Here is a 20,247-nt window from a genome sequence, read left to right on the forward strand (position 1 = left end):
ACTGGGTTTGACTTAGGGGTGATTGATCGTCATTACATTAGGGCACATGGTGGGGCATGCAGGCTGGTTTCTGGTTTTGGGAGGTTGTTTTACCTAAAAATGACACTGCTTAACATTTTAACAAAACAAAAAAAAAATATCACTACCGGGTCTGGGTTCTTTAAACCGATCCATCACCATTTTTCCTAACAATGTTAAATACCATCTTCTCATCAATAAAATACAAAATTTACCACAATTTCATTATTATTTAGTAATCCAAGCCCATTTATAATATCTCTTGGGTTGGTAGATAAATAGCCCATCAGCTTTCAGCAAACCTTCTCACGTTAGTTTCTTATTAGCTTCAATCATGAAGCACAAAGCCAGTCATTTCCATAATTTTAGTGTATAACTAAGGACATTTTAGACTTTCTATCCATCACTATATGACAAAGAGTTGACTGCTTACCAGACCGTACTTGCTATATGCCTGTACCAAAAAAGTAATTGGTATATGTGAAAGTTTTTTTATATTATATAATATAAGAAGTGTTTCACGTGTGCCATGGTACGGTACTAGAGTTTCAGAACTCCATGTACGATCAAGTTACTTGTAAAATTTTATTTTTTAGCAATTTGTTGAATTACCAATTCACCCCACATCTAAAATGGAAAAGACTACGTTGGGCAGCTTGTAGCTTTGAGAGAAAAGGCGGGGAGCTGATCTGCGCACAGTGAGTCTCGAAGGTACTCTGTGGTTGAATTACGCTTTCAACGCTAATTAACAAAAATTGCGTTTTGTTACATTTAGAATACTGTTATCCATGCTTATCGTAATCGAATTTTTCAGTGTTTGTCCTTGTTTCAATCTCATTTTCTTCTTAGCAAGAACAACAACGAACTAATTTAGTCAATTTCTATTTTAACATATATGCTTTTCTATATGAGATGCAGTGTACTTTTGCTAGCATTCCGAAGATAAAAAATAACAACCTATCCACTTTAATTTAACTTTTACTTCCATTAAATTTATAAAATGAAAAATAAGTTAAACCATAAAAAGTTTGCGATACAATTTATAAACATCACAATAAGATATGTCAATAAATTAATTACATTAAAAATTAAACTAAAAACAATCCTTTTTATTTAGTTCTTGTTATATATGAAAACTGAATTAAGTACATTAATTTTATTCTTGTTATGTATCAAAATTGAATTATATAGCAAAAATAATTTAATAACAAATTTATAATATTCTTAAGGGAGTCACTTAAATAAAGATATTTAAAACGTATTTTTTTAAAAAAATATTTTTTAATAATTAAAATTTAATATATATAATTGATTAAATTATGTTATTTTTGTCAAAATTAGATCAGATAAATTGATTTGATCGAAAAATCGATAAACTAAATAAATCTTAAACCAGTCTAAATTATTATTTTTATATAGAAAATGACTAAGATATTGCTATTATATATATTTTTTGAAATTTTGAGAATCCTAAATCCTAATTCGATGACGACACAGGAAGAAGAAAAGGGTTAGAATTTAGGATTCATTTATCTGATCTAATTTTAACAAAAATAATACGATTTAATTAATTATATGTATGGAATTTTAATTATTAAAAAACAACTTTAAATAAAGACGTTTTAAACTTCTTTATCTGAGTTGCTTCCTATCCCTAAACCTTCAAAAACGAAACTGATTTATCAGAATCATTAATTTTTATATAACAAAAACTAAGTAAAAAAGATTGTGTTTAATCTTTTTTCGTTGAAGTGTTATTTTTTTTTTATTATTTTTTGCAATGTTTTTTCTGTTTCAATTATGATTTTATAAATTTAATTTTTTTTTATTTTGGTCAACTTAGCCATATAAAAAGAACACTTTGTCAATGAATTATAGTTCAAATTACATAATATTTTCATATTCATTTAGAAGTTGCGGATCCGAATCTTTCTATTTTTGATAAAAAAAAAAATCATATTGAGTTATCAAAATATCCCATTTCTTAAAAATAAATTCTGTCCCATAAATCAATGGATTGACTAACTAATGAGTTAACTATTAGACCAACCCAACTTAATTAATTTTTCTTCTTTTTATTTTTTAGGTTTTACCTCAATATGTCATTAAAAGGCCCATGATTAATCGGACCTCAATGCCATGCCCAGAAGCCTAAGCCATGCGGCTGTTAGCGTGGGTTACAAGTCCCGTCAGTTCACTCAACCAAATTTTGGCCAAATCTGACTTTTAACATTGGATTAACAGCTCACTTTCACCATCAGTCGAATCTCCATGCTGCATCCCACCTAACTTGAGTCCACAGTATCAAAGCTTCGCCTCATCTTAGTCAATGAAATTTTTTATATTAAATCTAAACGCATTTAGAGGTTGGAGTTCTGAAACTCCAGTCCCGTACTGTGGCGCACGTGAAGCGTTTCTTATAATATATATGTAAAAGTTATGTATGTAGTGAAGAAAGTGAGTGTTAAATTCATAATCTTTTTCATATAAAAATTTGAAATAACCACTAAACTGATTGATGATCATTTTATTTGTAATTTTACGTTGGATTTCTTTAAGATTTTATTGTTTTTAATTTTAATTTGAACTTAGTTTTTTATTTTCTATTTTATTGATATGTATGAAATTCAGAATGGTTGAATTTTACGTTTACTTAAAAAAAATTATTTTCCTGTGGGTAGGATTGAGTAGGGTAGGGTTTAGAACTTTAGGGTGCGGGTAGGGTTAGGATTGAGAGATTCTCAACCCCCTGGATAGGGTAGGGTAGAGTTTTAAAAAAGTTTTCAACCCGCGGGTAGGATTAAGGTAGAATCCAAACCCTATCCTACCTTACCCATTGCTAGCCCTATCTACACCCAAAGTATTTAACTAACTAAGTCTAAGCCTAATTTGGACAAACAACTTAATTATAATTATACTCCTTTAGAAAAAATAGCTTAAATAATAAATAGTTATATTAAAAGTAGCTTATAAATAAGTTATTTTGTATTTAGTTTTTTAGTTCTAAAAGTACTTATTTAAAAAAAATGTGATAAAAAGCTTTTTATTGTGAGAGAAGTCATTTTTTTAACTTCTCCGTAAGCACTTAAATAGCTTCTTAGAAAGCTACAATTTGGTTTTGAAATTTGTATTAGATATTAATACTACTACTTTTCATAAGACAAAAGTTCAAAAAAGTAAAATTTGAAACTTCCCAAACGAGCCCCTAATCAAATAGCTTTAACCTAATTTACTTTTACGCGTCACTATCTCTAACAAACTTTTGGTTTAACTCGCAAATATATATAAATGTCTTTTTCATTTGGATTTTGTTTTTATTTTTGATTTTTTCTACGTTTTCTACATTTTCTTCCTTCTTTGCGTTCTCTTTTATCTCAGTATTTTTTTCGTTTTCTGTATTATCTTCGTTTAATATCAATGCTCTTTTATCTGATTTGAATATTTGGATCAAATTTTTTGAAATCGAGTAGTGAAATCAACTTTGAACAGGTATTTCGTTTTCGAAGACAATGAATGATTCAAGTTCAGATTATCAATTGAATTAGAGCGAATTAGTATAGTTCGTTAGTAGTTTATGTTGTGGCTGAGGTGTAGTTCGAATATAGTTTATGTAGTTCGTTAGTAGTTTATGATTCTTTAGTTGAATAATTTCGGTGTAAAAATTAAAGAAATTTATGTGTTATTGTTAAGAAATCTCGGTGTTATTTATTTTGATAAATTCTGCATAATTCAAAACTCTTTCTCTTCCTCCTCCTTATCTTCCGCTGCTTCATCTTCTTCTTTTTCATCTTTTTCATTATCAACATCTTTTCTTATTCGTCTTTTTCTTCTTGTTTTACCTTCTCAAATTTCTTCTTGTTTTACTCTCTTAGTAAGAATAAAAATAAGAAAAATCAAATAAAGAAGAAGAAATAATACATAATACTATAAAATTACAAGAAAAATAATAAACCTACATTCATTCAACTAAATAAGATTGCAATACATTACAAACATATTTATTCAAATCTAATATGAGAAGAAATGTTCCTAAAAGAAGAAATAAGAGCAACAGAAAAAAAAAAAGAATGCATCATTAAAGAAGTGGTATAAAAACTAAGAAATTTATGTGTTATTATTAAAAAATTTCGGTGTTATTCTTTTGATAAATTCTACATAATTCAAAACTCTTCATCTTCCTTCTTTTCCTCTTCTTCTTTTTCATCATCATCATCATCGTCATCATCTTTTTTTCTTATTCATCTTTTGCTTTTTGTTTTACATTCTTATATTTTTTCTTGTTTTACTCTCTTAACAAGAATAAAAATAAAAAAATCAAACAAAGAAGAAGAAGAAAAATATAATACTACAAAATTACTAGGAAGAGGATGAACCTACATTCATTCAACTAAATAAGGTTGTAATACATTTCAAATATGTTCATTAAGTCTAATATGAGAAACAATACTTCTAAAAATAGAAATAAGAGCAACAGAAAAAGAAAGAAAGAAAGGAAAAAAGGAAGAAAAAGTGCATCATTAAAGTAAAACATTTTTGGGCTTTTGTAGCAAAATTTTAGTGTAAAAACTAAGACATTTATGTGTTATTGTTAATAAATTTCGGTGTTATTTATTTTAATAAGTTTTGCATAATCTAAAACTCTTTCTCTTTCTCTTCCTAATCCTTCTTCTTCTTCTTTTTCATCTTGTTCATCATCATCATCTTTTTTCTTATTCATCTTTTTCTTCTTGTTTTACCTTCTCGTATTTTTTTTATTTTACTCTCTTAACAAGAATAAAAATAAGACAAAATTAAATAAAGAAGAAAAAGAAACACATAATATTGCAAAATTATTAAGGAAATGAACCTATATTCATTAAACTAAATAAGATTGAAATATACATTATAAACATGTTCATTCAAGTCTAATATGAGAAATAATGCTCCTAAAAAAAAGAAATAAGAACAACAGAAAAAAGAAAAAAAGAAGAAAAAAAATGCATTAAAAAAGATAATTTTTGTGCTTTTGTAGCAAAATTTCGATGTAAAAACGAAGAAATTTATGTGTTATTATTAAGAAATCTTGGTGTTATTTATTCTGATAAGTTATGCATAATTCAAAATTCTCTTTTTTCTCTTCATCTTCTACTTCTTCATCTTCATCTTCATCTTCATCTTTTATTTTCTCATAATTCTTCTTGTTTCATTCTTTTAAAAAAAAATAAAACCAAAAGAAAGAGAAGAAAAATCAATGCTGCAAAATTACTTGAAAGAAAAGAAGAAAAAAAATGTAGCAACAATAGCAACAATAAAAGAACGACGATGGAGAAAAAATACGCGAAGAAGAGGAAGCAAAGAAGAAGAAAGAAGAACCCGCAGAAGAAGGAAGGACGCTAATAAGAAAAAAGATATGAACGTTCATGTTCATGTTAATTGCTGGGGAGTTGGAACGTGTATTCACACTCTCACTAATGAAACTAATTTTTGTTGGATTTGGACCAACTTAATTGGACTTAGTGCTTGTTTGGGCGCCATTATTTTGATAAAAAAAAAGATTTTTTTAATTAAAAAAGATATTCCAAGCTGTCACGCCCTTCATAATCCGCTATAGGATTTTGCGGAATAAACTTTCGGTATATCTCTTCATAAATCGCTGCAGCAGTTTATGTATTTCAGCGTTTGAATATAATCTGTGATAGGGTCTAGTGGATTACGTATAATTAGAAACCGCGTTAAAGTGTCGCGGATTACATATAAATAGGTTTGTTGTATTTGCGTCTAGATTTTCAAATTGTTGTACTTACGTAACACTTTCTCCCATTTATTTTATTTATGTAAATTATCCATTAATTTTCATATTTATTAAGACAACATTAATTTAAAAAAGATAAAGATATTCAAACAATAAGTTTCATATATAACTTTTTTACGCTATTTTTTCAAGCTAAAATAAGTATTCTCTAAAATGCAAATAATTCACATTTAAAGATATTTTAAGGCATATTTCGAATAACCCAAAACTTAATCGCCATGAAAATTTCTAATAATGCATCTGAAACCTGATATACCTTTCTTAGAGAATAAACTAACAACACAATTAATCTTATAGAAATTACTCGGTGGGGGTTTCCAAGTTAGCCAGCCGCTGGTTCGAATATTTTGGTATTAGATTAACTAAGAATTATTTAAATTAAAAATATCATTATATTGATGTTTTCATATCCATCACAACCCGGCTCCAAAATAAATTTTCTGTTTGGTAGAACTTTTCAAATCTAAAAGTCAAAACTATTAGCCCCATGAACAACAATCAAAGAATAATAATCTAAAAACTTCCAAATAACTTTAAATTTCTGACAATATATGAACTTTAGATTTATAGCGATCTCTAAGGCAATGTTTAATCGTTCCTTTATCAAGTCCACATCTTGTGCTATATCCGAAGCAGAGAGATGACACCTATAACAAAACACTTATGTTAGAAGAGCCAAATTTATGCCAAGCCAGATGAAAAATTTTATTTTCTCATAAAAATTAACCTTCCACAGCCATCTCTATTTATTTTGGCTATAAAGATTTTCAAATGAATTAAGAAGGGAGGATGAATCAAGAAAATATAAATGATAAACATTTTTTTAAATTATGCAGCGAAACTAATAAACAAAAAATTATTTTTATTTTTGTCTTGTCTTGCAGTAGGAGAATAAAATGAAATAAAAGTAGATTTTAGAGAAGAAGAAGAGTAATACCATGATATATCTTGGTTCGGCCACGAAGTATAATGTGATCTACGTCCAGTCTTTACCACGACAATGGTAGAATTTTTACTATGATCAAAATTTTATTTATATTAGACTAAATACTAAATATTTTTTAAAAAAAATTAAATTATACATAATAATTTATTACTATTAAAAAAAGTTGGGGGGGCCGACGCCGCCACTCGCCCTCCCTTATGTCCGTCCCTGGATCAAAATTGATTACAAATACCAATTTTAAGAGATTCACACTCTTGTAACTCACCTAAACTATCCCAAGTTTAATAAATCACCTAGGTGATAACTTAATCTAGTTAAGAGGAACCAAGTGCATTCTAACCCATCACATTTTCGAAATCAAAGTACTCAAACAAAAGTTAAATGACTTTTGTATGCACTACTCTCTTTACTTTTTGTATCTCTCAAAGTAAACTTGAATTTAGAAAAAAGAAAAATAACAACACACTCAAAAATAAAGAAATAAAAGGTTGTTTTGTGTGATATACAATATGCACAAAAATAGTTGCTTCTTTTTTAAAATAAATATTCTTTCATAGAGTTTAATATCTTCTCTTTAATGTTGAAATAATTTTTCTTTTTCATCAATTAGCCGTTACACCATTTATGAAATGATTCCAATGACATTGAAGAGAAAATATTTTCTTCTTTATGCAGCAGCTCTTTGTGATTGTGATATGATTTTGGAGAGCATTACTTGCTCTCTTGATTGTGCAGAATTTTTTTAAATATGGCTTGATATCATCTTTAATGATATTCTCCTTAATATGTTTATATTGCACAATTTAGCTTTCTTGTTTAATTATCCTTGATTGGTTCCTACCTTCCTCATCATAATGATTAATTATAGTAGAAAATAATTAATTTTATTTGTTATCATAAAGTAGCAAATCAAATCTTGACTCAACAGGTTATTCCACAAAAAAAAGTCTTCCTCAGCAACCACTTGTAGCCCTCTCTAACACTATATTGTTTCGATGGTGCTGGTCACCAGCACCAACTAGGATCACTATTGCCTCGATGGGAGTTTATACTTCGAATAACTTGTTTGATTTCTTCAGATATTGGAGTACCCATGAGTTCGATTATTTATAATAACGTGTTCTGTTACTGTCATATGAGTACGAAGATGATGTTGTTTTGGACAGTGAAACATTTGTTATTATTTAATTTTTTACATAATATGTATCAATTATTTTCTATTTACCACAAACCTTAATAAAATAAGTGAAATTTTGTTTTAAAAGTTATTGTCTCTTTAATGATCTTTCATAAATAAATACCTTATTACAGTTAACGGTATATAAAAGTACGATATACCGTTAAGTTTTACATGATGAATTAATAAGAAAAGACGAGTGAAGTGAAGTGTTTATGTTGGGGGAGAAAACTGTTTTCATACTAAATAACATCTAAATGGCGTCGTTTTTTACTTTTAAGGGCGCCAAACCCAAAACGACGACGTTTTGGACCCCTCCTGCGTGGCAATCTGCGGCCATGTCAGCGCTCCGGTGATGAGTCACCACCTGAAATATGGCCAGGACCAATTTGGGTGCTCGGAACTCTATTTAGAGAACTATATTGAAAAAATCGAAATCTTAGAAATTACTATGAGTAATTGCGTGAATCTCAATGACGACTATAGATTTTTTTTTTGTCAAGATCGATACCAAATGACATTGACACATCCCTATCTTTGATCAAAATGACTTCGATCCAAATTTTGGCCAGTAACATTAATATAGAAAGATTTTAAACTTTTTTTAATTATTATACTTTTAAAATGTGTGATAATATCTAAATCCATAAAGAATACATATTTAAAAGAGATGGTTTGGATCCAGAAGAAGTGTTTAAGATTAAAATGTACATGTGTAGTTCTCTTCTTCCCATTAATAAACATCATTATTTTTGCATCTTTCCCATACAAAAATAAAGAAAGAAGCAAAATGAGAAAGAAATTAGACGAGATTAGCAGCGAGGCAACAAAGGAAGTGTTATTCGTTCAATAATCAGGATCAGGCAAAACTCTGTTGGTGGTGTCGTGGCGAGAACCCATCATCATCATAACCCTAAATTCTTCGAAATCGATCATGCCGTCACCGTCGCTGTCGACGCCGCTGATCATCCTCCGGCACTCTGCCAGCGTGCACTCCTCGCCGAGGCTCCTCATCACGGTGTTAAGCTCCTCCGCCGTGATGGAACCGTTGCCGTCAATGTCAAACACTGAGAAGGCCTCCTTCAGGTTCTCAAGGACCTCATCGGAATCCACGCCCTTTGTGTTCAGCTCGATGAACTCCTGGAGGCTGATGTAACCGTCGCCGTCGCCGTCAACCTCGCGGAGCATGTTGATGAGTTCTTGCTCCGTCGCCTTTTGCCCCAGGCTTCCCATTATGGCTCCAAGCTCCGATGCGTCGATCTTGCCGTCGCCGTTAACGTCGAATTTGTGGAAGACTTGTTCGAGCTCGGCGGCCATGCGGGTTCGTGACCGCACCGACATGGAGGTGGATCGTGACGGCGTGGATGACGGGATCAGGTCCTTGTTGCGATTAAACAGGGATCTTAGGCCCATGATTCTATGTTTTTTATTTTTAATTAAAATTTGAATGAAAGGGGATTTTGTTGCGGTTGGGTTTGGGAAGGAGAGAAATGAGGAGATTGGGAAAAATGTTAATGGTGTTTGTGAGTGGGTGGGGGTTTCAATCTCTTTTGACATAATGCCTGTCATTTTGCTATATTTGGGAACGGGAGCCGTTACAATTTACAAATATAGTTAACATGTTCTGTTTCTTTTCTATTATACTATATTTTTCTCTCTAAATTTATCTTTTTTTTTAAAGATCTTGCTAACAAGTATTCACAAATATTTTTAAAGATATCGTTAGCTAAAAAAATTGAATAAAAACATAAAGTTTTTAAGATTCTAATAAATACGTTGAATATATTAATCATCAGTTCAACTAGGTATCCTTTAATAATGGTATAATATTCAGCTATTTCTTACAATAATTCAAAAAAACTAAAACAAATACATCTAAAAAGTTGTAAATAGATTTAGTATCTTTAAAAATTAAATCTATATTTAAAATACAAATTAAATCAAACTAAAATTTAAAATTTAAATTTTAAATTTCTGTTTCAAATTTAATATATTTAATATAATAATACATTATTATTTAAATACACGTCATAAAGACACAGAGACTTCACCCCCTGCCGCAGTGCGCCTGCACCACCGTCCTCATTGGCCTTCATCGTCGACGCCCCACATCCAAAAACCAGAGACGCACAACTGCAACTCAGCGGCGCACACTCTTAAACCTAGAGAAGTCACTCCCTGCTGCCGTTCGTCTGCGTCACCGCTTCCTCCACCACGGCGCACATCCACAACGCTGCATTCCTCTCCTTTCAAGCCCATCGTCGTTGCCGGCGACTTAACTGAGGTTTGGATTATTCTGACACCACTAATTTTTGTGTTATTCTGTATAAAGTTTTGATTTTTTTATTAATTTGAAAATTAAATTCCGAATAAAATGGCTGATTTTATTAGAATATAACCTATAATTAAAATATAACCTATAATTAGCATGCAAGAAAAAAAGTCGGCCATAAATATCATAAGAATAAATTAATACATTATAAAAAATTTCAAATAAAAAAATGTCAACTACCTCAGTCGTGCACTCAGTTTTTGTAGCAGAATTGCTTGAGCTATTACAAATATTTATATCGTCCATATCAATCAAATGAGTGAATTTCTTCTGATGACGACTGCGTGTTCAAGTCTATAGCAAATGCCATGTTGATGTCTAATATTATAAATAAAATAATGGTCATTATAATATTAGAAAAACACAAAATTGTAATTAATTAAAATATATGCAAATTAATAACCAAGTGTCCATTTGGTTAAACAGTTTGGATCAGTAAGACCAAAAAAAAATCTTGTGCTATTTGATAGATTTTTGGATGTGTTCTAGCAATATTATAAGTTCGATTGTATTATTTTAAATGTGTAATAAATTTGGGATATTTGGATGTGTTCACAGGAATATATTATAAGTTCGGTTGTATTATTTCGGATATTTGGATGTGTTCACAGGAATATATATATTAAAATATAACCTATAATTAGCATGCAAGAAAAAAAGTCGGCCATAAATATCATAAATATCATAAGAAAAAAAATCTTGTGCTATTTGATAGATTTTTGGATGTGTTCTAGCAATATTATAAGTTCGATTGTATTATTTTAAATGTGTAATAAATTTGGGATATTTGGATGTGTTCACAGGAATATTATAAGTTCGATTGTATTATTTCGGATATTTGGATGTGTTCACAGGAATATATATATTAAAATATAACCTATAATTAGCATGCAAGAAAAAAAGTCGGCCATAAATATCATAAGAATAAATTAATACATTATAAAAAATTCCAAATAAAAAAATGTCAACTACCTCAGTCGTGCACTCAGTTTCTTAGCAGAATTGCTTGAGCTATTACAAATATTTATACTGTCTATATCAATATGGGTATCAAATGAGTGAATTTCTTCTGATGACGGCTGCGTCTTCAAGTCTATAGCAAATGCCATGTTGATGTCTAATATTATAAATAAAATAATGGTCATTATAATATTAGAAAAATACAAAATTGTAATTAATTAAAATATATGCAAATTAATAACCAAGTGTCCATTTGGTTAAACAGTTTGGATCAGTAAGACCAAAAAAAAATCTTGTGCTATTTGATAGATTTTTGGATGTGTTCTAGCAATATTATAAGTTTGATTGTATTATTTTAAATGTGTAATAAATTTACGAAATAAACTATTTCCAACCATTATCTAAAATACCCACCAATAACATCAATAAAAAAATTAAGATAAATAATTATTAATGCTCAAACAAGTAATAAAAATTCCAAAAAATACCATGATAATATATGTTAGATATTTTTTATAAATAATAAACAACTTAAATTAATTGTTGATTATAATAATTTTGAAAACGTTATTATTCAAATAAGTATAGAAAAAAATCTAACTAATAGTTAAAATAATAAATATTATATGCATTTTATCGAATCGAAAATAAATACATTAATTGTATTATTAACGTTTATATTGTATTATTAAAGTTGGCAAGATTTTGGATGTATTTTAAAAATATTTTGTATAAAATATCATACTATCAGATGCGTTATAATCGAAAAAAAACAACACAATTTTAAATTAATTGTTGATTATAATAATTTTGAAAACGTTAATGTTCAAATAAGTATCGAAAAAAATCCAACTAATAATTTAAATAATAAATATTGTATGCATTTGATCAAATAAAAAATCAAAAGATTAATTATATTATTAACATTTAAATTTATATATTTAAATATAGCATAGTTTTAGATGTGTTTTAAAAATATTTTAAATAAAATATCATACTATCAAATGTGTTAAAAATGAAAATAACAACAAAATTTTTATGACTATACCATCTACATCCTCTCTTTTAAACTCTATATTTTTTATTTTTGCTCAAACTACTTATGTACAAAGTATTTTATCTGTAACAACTCTATTAATAAATTAAATAAGATCAACCTTGTTCTAATTAAATAATAATAAAATTTTTATATTTAAAGTAAAATATAATTAGAAATATTGAACATGATACTTCTTAATAAATTATATAAACACGTGTAGAAAGTAGATTTACCTACTTACCTTTTAATAATGCAGAACGAGGGAGAGGGAGTGCTTCAGCTCTGGAATATGGTGATACGTCTTCACCAACGAATAAGAGAGGAAGAATTCAGCTGTGCGTACCTTTTTGGTTTGGGATTCAATAACGCACTATGCGTAGAATAAGGAATAAAAAACTTTAGTTGTTATTTGAAGTTTCGAAAATAAAGCAAAGTCACATAACTACCAATGAAGTGGGTGGATTTTAAAATTTAAATTAAATTTATTTATAGATATGTATCTACAAAATAGGAACATGTTTTAATAAAAAATAATTAAATATTATTTAATTCTGATTAAAGGCTGATTAAAGGCTGATTAGTATTGTACAACTAGCATTTCCCATATTAATATTATGTGTTGCAGGTGGAGTAATTATTCACTAATCAGAACGTGAATATTGAAGAACGTGACGTCTATTAGACAAAAAATAGGCTACATGAATAATGTGAGTTTACTATTCTTTTTTACCGAATTTACCACTTCTTAACTAATTTTTCTTTTAGACAAAAAATTTGTCATTGGAAGAAGAAAACTAACAACGGTTAAATTTTAAAGTGGTCTTTAAGAAAGGAAAAGTCGATCTCTTCCTCTCTCTATTACTCTGCTAGGGTACAATACCTAACAGAAACGTGGAGGGTAGTGATAGAAAGTTCGTATACACTGTCGTGAACTAGATCGGATTGTATCTAATCGTGTGTTTGCGCCAAGTGCTAATTAAAGCCTGCAATGGAAGCATCTACATCAGTAAATAGAACAGGAAACCCAAAACAAAAAAATACATATGAAGAAGAGGAAGAATCATTTGTAATATACGATGAAGAGGATGTTGCTGAAGGAGTCCAAAAATGCAAATACAGTATTGTGGGAAAGCTATTAACTGAGAAGACTATCAACCCTAACTGGGTTCAAAATGCAATGTACAACCTATAGAGGAAACCTGAGGACTTTCAGATGAAAGAAATTCAAAGTAAAATCTACCAGTTTTTCTTCAAGAAAGAAGAAGACATGAAGAGAGTACTAAAAAGAAGCCCATGGATATTTAGGAACTCATGGCTGATAATGGAAAAATGGGAGAGGAACATAAACATAGAGGAAATGGAGTTCACTAAACTAGAGGTAAATGTCCAGATCTGGAATATATCGAAACATTGTAAAACAATAAAACTGGGTTGGAAGCTAGCAGCAGTAGCAGGGAAAGTCCTAGAGTGCAACCTATATGATGGAGGTAATGGACATGGACTATTTATCAAAGCAAAAGTGAGGATAGATGTAAACCAACCAATCCAGAGAGGAACAAACATAGGAAGCAAGGAAGATGGGATAGCTTGGTGGACTTTAAGTATGAAAAACTCCCCACTCTGTGTTATTTCTGTGGCAAATTGGGACATGATGAAGGAACATGTGAAGAGGCAAAAGAAAAATAAGATGGAAGCAAACAAAATCCAAAGGTCTTAGAACTTGGATAAGAGCTGATACCATGGGGATAAGGGTCAGTGACAATCGAGAAAATAAAAGGGAGGCTGGGGAAGGAATAAGATTTGAAGAATATGGGAGAAACCAACAAAAAGAGAGTCAACAAAGGTTGCTAAACAAATTGGCTAATCTAACAGTAACAGACAACAGACAATCCAAGCAAAACACAAGCAACAACAAAGCCTTCACTCAAGTGCAAACAACCAAGAAAGATGATGAAAAAGAGAATGAAAAGAAAGGGAAAGGATTGGAGAAAGATAAAGACACACAAACAAGCCAAACACCGAGACAACAAAACAAAGAAGAAACAAAAGAAGGAGAGAAGCCCAAGGAAAAAGCCAGAAATGAAGAGATAAGAATTGAAGAGGATAATATGACAGAGGTACAGGAAAAGAGGAGAGGAAAAGATGGAAAAGAAGAGCCAGAGAATCAGAAAACAACAACTCAAACAAAGAAGAAAAAATGAGTACAGATGCAAAGAGGAAGCTGGCAAAAGAAGTACCTATGGAGATTGAAGAGGAAGAGAAGAAATCAAAGAAGCACCAATCGAACCCACCAACGGCAATGGTTGCTAAGCAACCCTGCCGAGACCAATGAAGCTTGTTAGTTGGAACTGTCGTGGGCTTGGGAACCCATGGGCAGTTAGATCTCTTAATAAGCTCTTGAAACAAAAAGATCCCAATCTTGTTTTTCTAATGAAAACAAGGAAGAAAACTAATGAAATTAATACTCTGAGGAGAAGAGGATGTTTGGAGAATGTTATAGGAGTGGATTGCAGAGGGGAAGGGAGGAACAGATCGAGAGGACTAGCGGTCATATGGGGGAAGGAGCTAATAATTGAGATAAAATCAATGTCGCTAAACCACATTGATATGGTAGTTAAAGAAGAAGGGGACAGCAGGCAATGGAGAGCCACATGATTCTACGGATGCTCAGAAACAACTAACAAGCACAAATCATGGGAACTCCTAAGATCTCTAGGACAAGCAAACAATATGCCATGGATGGTATTTGGGGACTTCAACCAAGTACTCGAAAAAAAAGAGAAGCAAAGAGGATTGCCGGTGACATTTTCACAAACAAGAGATTTCAAGGAAGCACCTCAAACAAATGAACTACTGGACCTTGGGTTTGTTGGCCACACATTTATGTGGACAAACAATCAAGGAGGGAATCAAAATGTACAAGAAAGGTTAGACAGAGCCACTGCAAATATCAATTGGAAGGAGGCTTTTCCTAGAGCGGTGGTGCAACATTTGCAAAGATATAGGTCCGACCGTTGTCCAATTCTCATAGATATGGTGAGAGATTCAACATTCAAGAAAAAGAGGGTAAAGAAGTTCAGATTTGAAGAGGTGTGTAAAGACACACAAACAAGCCAAACACTGAGACAACAAAACAAAGAAGAAACAAAAAAAGGAGAGAAGCCCAAGGAAGAAGCCAGAAATGAAGAGATAAGCATTGAAGAGGAAAACGCGACAGAGGTACAGGGAAAATAGGAGAGGAAAAGATGGAAAAGAAGAGCCAGAGAATCAGAAAATAACAACTCAAACAAAGAAGAAAAATGAGTACAGATGCAAAGAGGAAGCTGGCAGAAGAAGTACCTGTGGAGATTAAAGAGGAAGAGAAGAAAACAAAGAAACATCAATCAAACCCACCAACGGTAGTGGTTGCTAAGCAACCCTGCCGAGACCAATGAAGCTTGTTAGTTGGAACTGTCGTGGGCTTGGGAACCCATGGGCAGTTAGATCTCTTAATAAGCTCTTGAAACAAAAAGATCCCAATCTTGTTTTTCTAATGAAAACAAGGAAGAAAACTAATGAAATTAATACTCTGAGGAGAAGAGGATGTTTGGAGAATGTTATAGGAGTGGATTGCAGAGGGGAAGGCAATCGGGAGGACTAGCGGTCATATGGGGGAAGGAGCTAACAGTTGAGATAAAATCAATGTCGCTAAACCACATTGATATAGTAGTTAAAGAAGAAGGGAACAACAGGCAATGGAGAGCCACAAGATTCTACGGATGCCCAGAAATAACTAACAAGCACAAATTATGGGAACTCCTAAGATCTCTAGGACAAGCAAACAATATGCCATGGATGGTATTTGGGGACTTCAACCAAGTACTCGAAAAAAAAGAGAAGCAAAGAGGATTGCCGGTGACATTTTCACAAACAAGAGATTTCAAGGAAGCACCTCAAACAAATGAACTACTGGACCTTGGGTTTGTTGGCCACACATTTATGTGGACAAACAATCAAGGAGGGAATCAAAATGTATAGGAAAGGTTAGATAGAGCCACTGTAAATATCAGTTGGAAGGAGGCTTTTCCTAGAACTGTGGTACAACATTTGCAAAGATATAGGTCCGACCATAGTCCAATTCTCATAGATATGGTGGGAGATTCAACTTTCAAGAAAAAGAGGGTAAAAAAGTTCAGATTTAAAGATGTGTGGCTGGAAAAGGAAGAGTGTGAAGAAATTGTCAAAAGAACTTGGATCCCGGGCAGCAGTGGAGTGAAGAAGAAGCTAGAAATTTGTAGTAAATCGTTGGAAGAATGGGGGAAGAATCAGTTTGGGCAGATTCCAAAGGTGATTGTAGAAAAACAGAAGAGACTAGATGATATGCAGCAAGGTCCTCAAACAGAACAAGCAGTGGCTAAAGCAAAGATGTTGCAAGGAGAACTAGATGAGCTGCTAAAACAAGAAGAGATTTGGTGGGTGCAAAGGTCGAGAGCCTCATGGTTGAAAGCCGGTGATCGCAATATGAAATTCTTTTCACCAAAAAGTCACACAAAGGATGAGGAGAAATAGGATCCCAAAAATTACAGATGCAACTGGAGTTGTTCATGAGGAAGAAGGGAAAATAGAAGTGGTTATAACAGAATTTTTTGAGTCTCTTTTTGCAGGGGAAGGTATTGAAAATGTGAAGGAAGTCACTGAAGTAGTTAGGGACAGAATTTCAAATGAAAGGCTAAGCATTATCTAAGAGTACTTCTCAAAAGAAGAAGTAAAGAAGGCTCTTAGCCAAATGCACCCAACCAAGGCGCCAGGCCCGAATGGAACGCCAACACTGTTTTATCAGAGAATGTGGAGCATAATTAGGAAAGATGTGACCATCTGGGCTCTTGATGTGTTGAATAATGGAACAGATCCTGCAGAGGTAAATAAAACTCATATATGTCTTATCCCAAAGACTAGAAACCCAACTCACACAAAAAATTTCAGACCAATATCACTTTGTAATGTGCTATTCAAGATTGTTACTAAGACGATTGCGAATAGATTGAAGATTATTTTACCCAAAATTGTGGGAGAATATCAAAGTGCCTTCGTCCCTGGAAGACTTATAACTGATAATGGGTTAGCATCTTTTGAGATATTCCATTTCATGAAGAAAAAAAGGATGGAAGCAAAGGTTACATGGGACTGAAATTAGATATGGAGAAAGCATACGATAGGGTGGAGTGGGCCTTTTTAATTGAAGTGATGAGAGCTATGGTGTTTCCACAACGATGGCTAGACCTCATATGGAGCTGTATAAGCTCGGTAACTTTTTCTATTCTACTCAATGGGAGCCCATCAAAAGAGTTTAAACCTGAAAGAGGAATCAGACAAGGGGATCCACTGTCCCCTTATCTATTCATTTGTGTGTGGAAGTGTTCTTCAATCTTCTGAGGAGAGCACAAGAAAGAAACGTCATACAAGGCATCAAGATAGCCAGATCAGCCCCATAAATTTCTCATTTGTTATTTGCTGACGACAGCATAGTCTTTCTCAGAACATCATATCAAAGCATCTTGACAATGATGGAGATTCTTAAAGCCAACCAACTAGCTTCAGGACAGAGAATTAACCTGGATAAGTCGGAGATTTTCTTTAGCCGAAATGTGTCTCCTACCAGACAAATTCTTATCCAAGATTGGTTGAATATTAAGGCAGTGGAAAATCACTCAAAATACTTGGGAATCCCAACAGTTGTTGGGAGGTCTAAAAAGAAGATTTTTGAGTTCGTCCAAGAGAGGACTTAGAAGAAGCTAAAAATATGGAAAGAGAAATCACTATCTAAGGTGGGAAAAAGAAGTCTTAATTAAGTCAGTGGCGCAATCAATTCCTTTCTACATAATCGGTTATTTTTAGTTACCAAAGAGCCTATACAACCATTTGGAAAGAATCATCAGCAATTTCTACTAGGAAGTAAAGAGGGAGAGAGGAAAATTCATTGGGTGGCGTGGGATAAGATGTGTGAAGCAAAGAATGATGGCAGATTGGGGTTCCAGAATTTTGAAGCTTTCAACCAAGCCCTTTTGGAAAAACAGGGATGGCGCCTAATTAAAAATCCGAAATCCCTTACAGTTAGAATGTTGAAGGCAAAGTATTTTGCAAGAAAGAAGTTCACATGCGCAGACATAGGTTTCAACCCTAGTTACACTTGGAGGAGTATTTGGGGGGAAAAATGGGTTTTAGACCTGGGTGGACTTTGGCAGATCGGTTCAGGCAAAGATGTGAGAATTTGGGGTGATCCGTGGCTTCCTAACCAAAACAGTTTAAAGGTCTGGAGTACTAGAACAGGTTTTGACAAGGAAGCTTGGTGCACGAAATTGTGATCTCTGGTAATGGCTCCAAAAACTTGGTGCTCTAATCTCAATTCATAATTTGTCACAACTTCGATACAACTAACCAGCAAGTACACTGGGTCGTCCAAGTAATAAACCTTACGTGAGTAAGGGTCGATCCCACGGAGATTGTTGGTATGAAGCAAGCTATGGTCACCTTGTAAATCTCAGTCAGGCGGATATAAAATAGTTATGGAGTTTTCAAAAATAGATAATAGAATAAGGATAGAAATACTTATGTAAATCATTGGTAAGAATTTCAGATAAGCGCATAGAGATGCTTTCGTTCCTCTGAACCGCTGCTTTCCTATTGTCTTCATCCAATCAGTCTCGTTCCTTTCTATGGCTGGCTTTTTGTAAGGATGTCACCGGTGTCAATGGCTACTTTTAATCCTCTCGGGAAAATGGTCCAAATGCTCTGTCACAGCACGGCTAATCGTCTGGAGGCATCACCCTTGTCGATGGTTGCGTCCTATTCCTCTCTGTGAGAATGGTCCGATGCGCTGTCACTGCATGGCTAATCATCTGGAGGTTCTCGATCATACTGGAATAGGATTTACTATCCTTTTGCGTCTGTCACTACGCCTAGCACTCGCGAGTTTGAAGCTCGTCACAGTCATTCAATCCCAGAGTCCTACTCGGAATACCACAGACAAGGTTTAGACCTTCCGGACTCTCATGAATGCCGCCATCAATCTAGCTTATACCACGAGGATTCTGATTAAGAGATCCAAGAGATAATCATTCAATCGAAGGTAGAACGGAGGTGGTTGTCAGGCACGCGTTCATAGGGAATGGTGATGATTGTCACGTTCATCACATTCAGGTTGAAGTGCGAATGAATATCTTAGAAGCGAAATAAGATGAGTTGAATAGAAAAACAGTCGTACTTTGCATTAATCTTTGAGGAACAGCAGAGCTCCACACCTTAATCTATGGAGTGTAGAAACTCTACCGTTAAAAATACATAAGTGAAAGGTCCAGGCATGGCCGAATGGCCAGCCCCTCTGATCTAAGAACCAGGCGTCCAAAGATGATCCTAAGATACAATCCCGGATTCAAAGATGGTTCAAAAGATGTCTAGTACAATAGTAAAAAGTCCTATTTATAATAAACTAGCTACTAGGGTTTACAGAAGTAAGTAATTGATGCATAAATCCACTTCCGGGGACCACTTGGTGTGTGCTTGGGCTGAGCTTGAAGTCTACACGTGGAGAGGTCATTCTTGGAGTTGAACGCCAGCTTTTGTGCCAGTTTGGGCGTTGAACTCCACTTTGCAGCTTGTTTCTGGCGCTGGACGCCAGAATTGGGCAGAGAGCTGGCGTTGAACGCCAGTTTGCGTCATCTAAACTCGGCCAAAGTATAAGTAACCAATTTGGTGCATCTACAATGATGAGTTGATGACATAACAGATGGCACATGGAGGAATAGTGTTGTGACATATGACATAAAATAATTTTGTACTCAAAACCACGTTTACAAGCAATAATTCTCTTAGTTTCTGCGTTCACTAACTAGCATTTAACCATCGAATCTAAACCATTATTTTTCTTCTCCCAACTTTACCCTTTATACATATCATTGTTTTATTTATGAAATTTTTATTATTTCTCTTTATATAAGCTCTTTTTTTA

General features: G+C 32.8%; 1 protein-coding gene across 1 annotated transcript; it reads right to left on the reverse strand.

The window, feature by feature from the left end:
* On the reverse strand, positions 8,603 to 9,544 carry LOC107634767 (probable calcium-binding protein CML25). The gene has a single exon (XM_016338188.2). It carries the CDS (start codon positions 9,499 to 9,501, stop codon positions 8,779 to 8,781), a length of 723 nt encoding a protein of 240 aa, XP_016193674.1. The 5' UTR covers positions 9,502 to 9,544; the 3' UTR covers positions 8,603 to 8,778.

Source organism: Arachis ipaensis, chromosome B03 (genome assembly GCF_000816755.2).
Source record: "Arachis ipaensis cultivar K30076 chromosome B03, Araip1.1, whole genome shotgun sequence".
Taxonomy (NCBI): domain Eukaryota; kingdom Viridiplantae; phylum Streptophyta; class Magnoliopsida; order Fabales; family Fabaceae; genus Arachis; species Arachis ipaensis.

Coding starts and splice junctions, on each gene's coding strand:
- LOC107634767 (XM_016338188.2), bottom strand. CDS start 9,501: ATGACAGGCATTATGTCAAAAGAGATTGAAACCCCCACCCACTCACAA.